General features: G+C 72.9%; 1 protein-coding gene across 1 annotated transcript in view; it reads right to left on the reverse strand.

Annotated features, from left to right (window-relative positions):
- The window catches only part of F751_3964 (Dynamin-2B), a gene marked incomplete at both ends in the record, with an annotated part of 3,652 nt that extends 2,161 nt beyond the window's left edge, over window positions 1-1,491 (reverse strand). The window contains 2 exons of the mRNA XM_011399874.1: window positions 44-225; window positions 586-1,491. Coding sequence (XP_011398176.1) covers window positions 44-225; window positions 586-1,491 — 1,088 coding nt within the window. The remainder of the gene's footprint in view (window positions 1-43; window positions 226-585) is intronic.
- Between the last annotated feature and the right edge of the window lie 73 nt (window positions 1,492-1,564).

A 1,564-nucleotide genomic window follows, 5' to 3' on the forward strand; every position in this document is an offset into this window, starting at 1 on the left:
AGTTATTACGCCCCCCCGCCCACCACAAAAACAAAATACTGACTTGAGGGCGGTGAGGTAGGTGTAAAGCTGGTCCAGGAGGCGGTCGCGCGAGCGGATGACCTGGCACAGGATAATGGCCTTGGGCACGGTCTTGGACATGCGGTCGTAGATGGCGCGCGCGTAGGTCCCCGTGAAGGCGCCCAGGCGGTCGTAATACGCGTCCAGGTCCTCCACGCTGCCCACCTCCAGCACCGCGGCGATGCGTGACCCGCCCAGCCCCGTCACGCGGTTGAAGGCGGTGCCCACGCGCGCAGCGGAGCGGCCGAACAGCCCGCGCTCGGGCGAGGCCGCGCCCTCGCGCCCAGGCGCGGCGGTGCCCGCCCGCGCCGCGGCGGCGGCGGCCGGCGTCGGGCGCGCGGGCGCCGCCTGGCCCGCCGCGGCGCGCAGGCGCGCCAGCCACTCGGTCTTGTCTGCGGCGTCGGCGGCGCGCAGGACCACCGAGTGGTGAGCCTTGGCCACGGGCTGCGCCGGGTCGCGGTGCGCGATGCGGATGAGCAGCGCGACGCCGCCGCCGGCGCGCGGCGCGGCGGCGAAGTCGTCCACCATGCAGGCCTTGAGCGGGATGGTGACGCGGGGCTGGGCGGTGCGCCCCGCCGCCTCCTCCGGGTTGCGGAAGTAGGCCAGCACGCCCGCGGCCCCCGCCAGCACGAACCAGCGCCGCTGCCACTTCCAGGAGTCGACGGGGAGGGCGTTGAGCGAGGAGCTGTCCCCCGACCGCTTGTCCAGCCAGCCGCCCTTCAGGTCGGGGGCGGTGGAGACGGGTGGTGGGGCCGAGCCCGGGGTCGCGGACCCGCGCCCCGCCTCGCCATCGGCCACGCCGTCCTCCGAGTCGTCGTCGTCGTCGTCGCCCGCATCCCGGATCGCCGGCGCGCCCGGCCCGGCCCCACCCCCTGCGCCCTCCTCGCCGTCGCCCCCTGCGCCGCCGTGCTGCGCCTCCTGCCACTCCCGCTCCAGCTCGCGGAAGAAGGAGGGGGTCACGTAGTCGCACTCCATGGCCACCATGGTGCTGGCCACCTTGTGGGCCTCTGCCTTCCACTCCTCCAGCGCGCGGTCGGCGGCCACCACCACTGCGTTCTCGAAGCCCTTGAGGCGCAGGAACTCCATGCCGGGCGTGGCGCCCAGGCCGGCCTCGGCCAGCACGGAGCGCCGCGCTGCCTCGCGCACCGTGTCCTGCAGCACGCCATGCACCTCGTCCACGAAGCGGTGCACGTGGTCGTTGGTCAGCAGCATGGCCTCCGCCACCAGGCGCCGGATGCCGCGCTCGGGGGAGACCAGGTGCGGCTGGTACCCGTCCGCCTCGCGGCAGATCTCGCGCACGTACGCGCGGTTGAACCGCTTCTCGATCGGGATGCGGCGCAGGGTGTCCGGGAGCAAGCCCTCCACCACGCCTCGGATCTTGAACGACGTGTTGGCCTCCTGTTGTGTTGATGGTGAGGGGGATGTCGACATTTTGGAGAGAGGGGGAGGGGGGGGGGGAGGAGTGGATAAACAACTGCCACTTCCCTAGGTATCCCCACTCATG

Source organism: Auxenochlorella protothecoides, assembly GCF_000733215.1.
Source record: "Auxenochlorella protothecoides strain 0710 unplaced genomic scaffold scaffold43, whole genome shotgun sequence".
Taxonomy (NCBI): Eukaryota; Viridiplantae; Chlorophyta; class Trebouxiophyceae; order Chlorellales; family Chlorellaceae; genus Auxenochlorella; species Auxenochlorella protothecoides.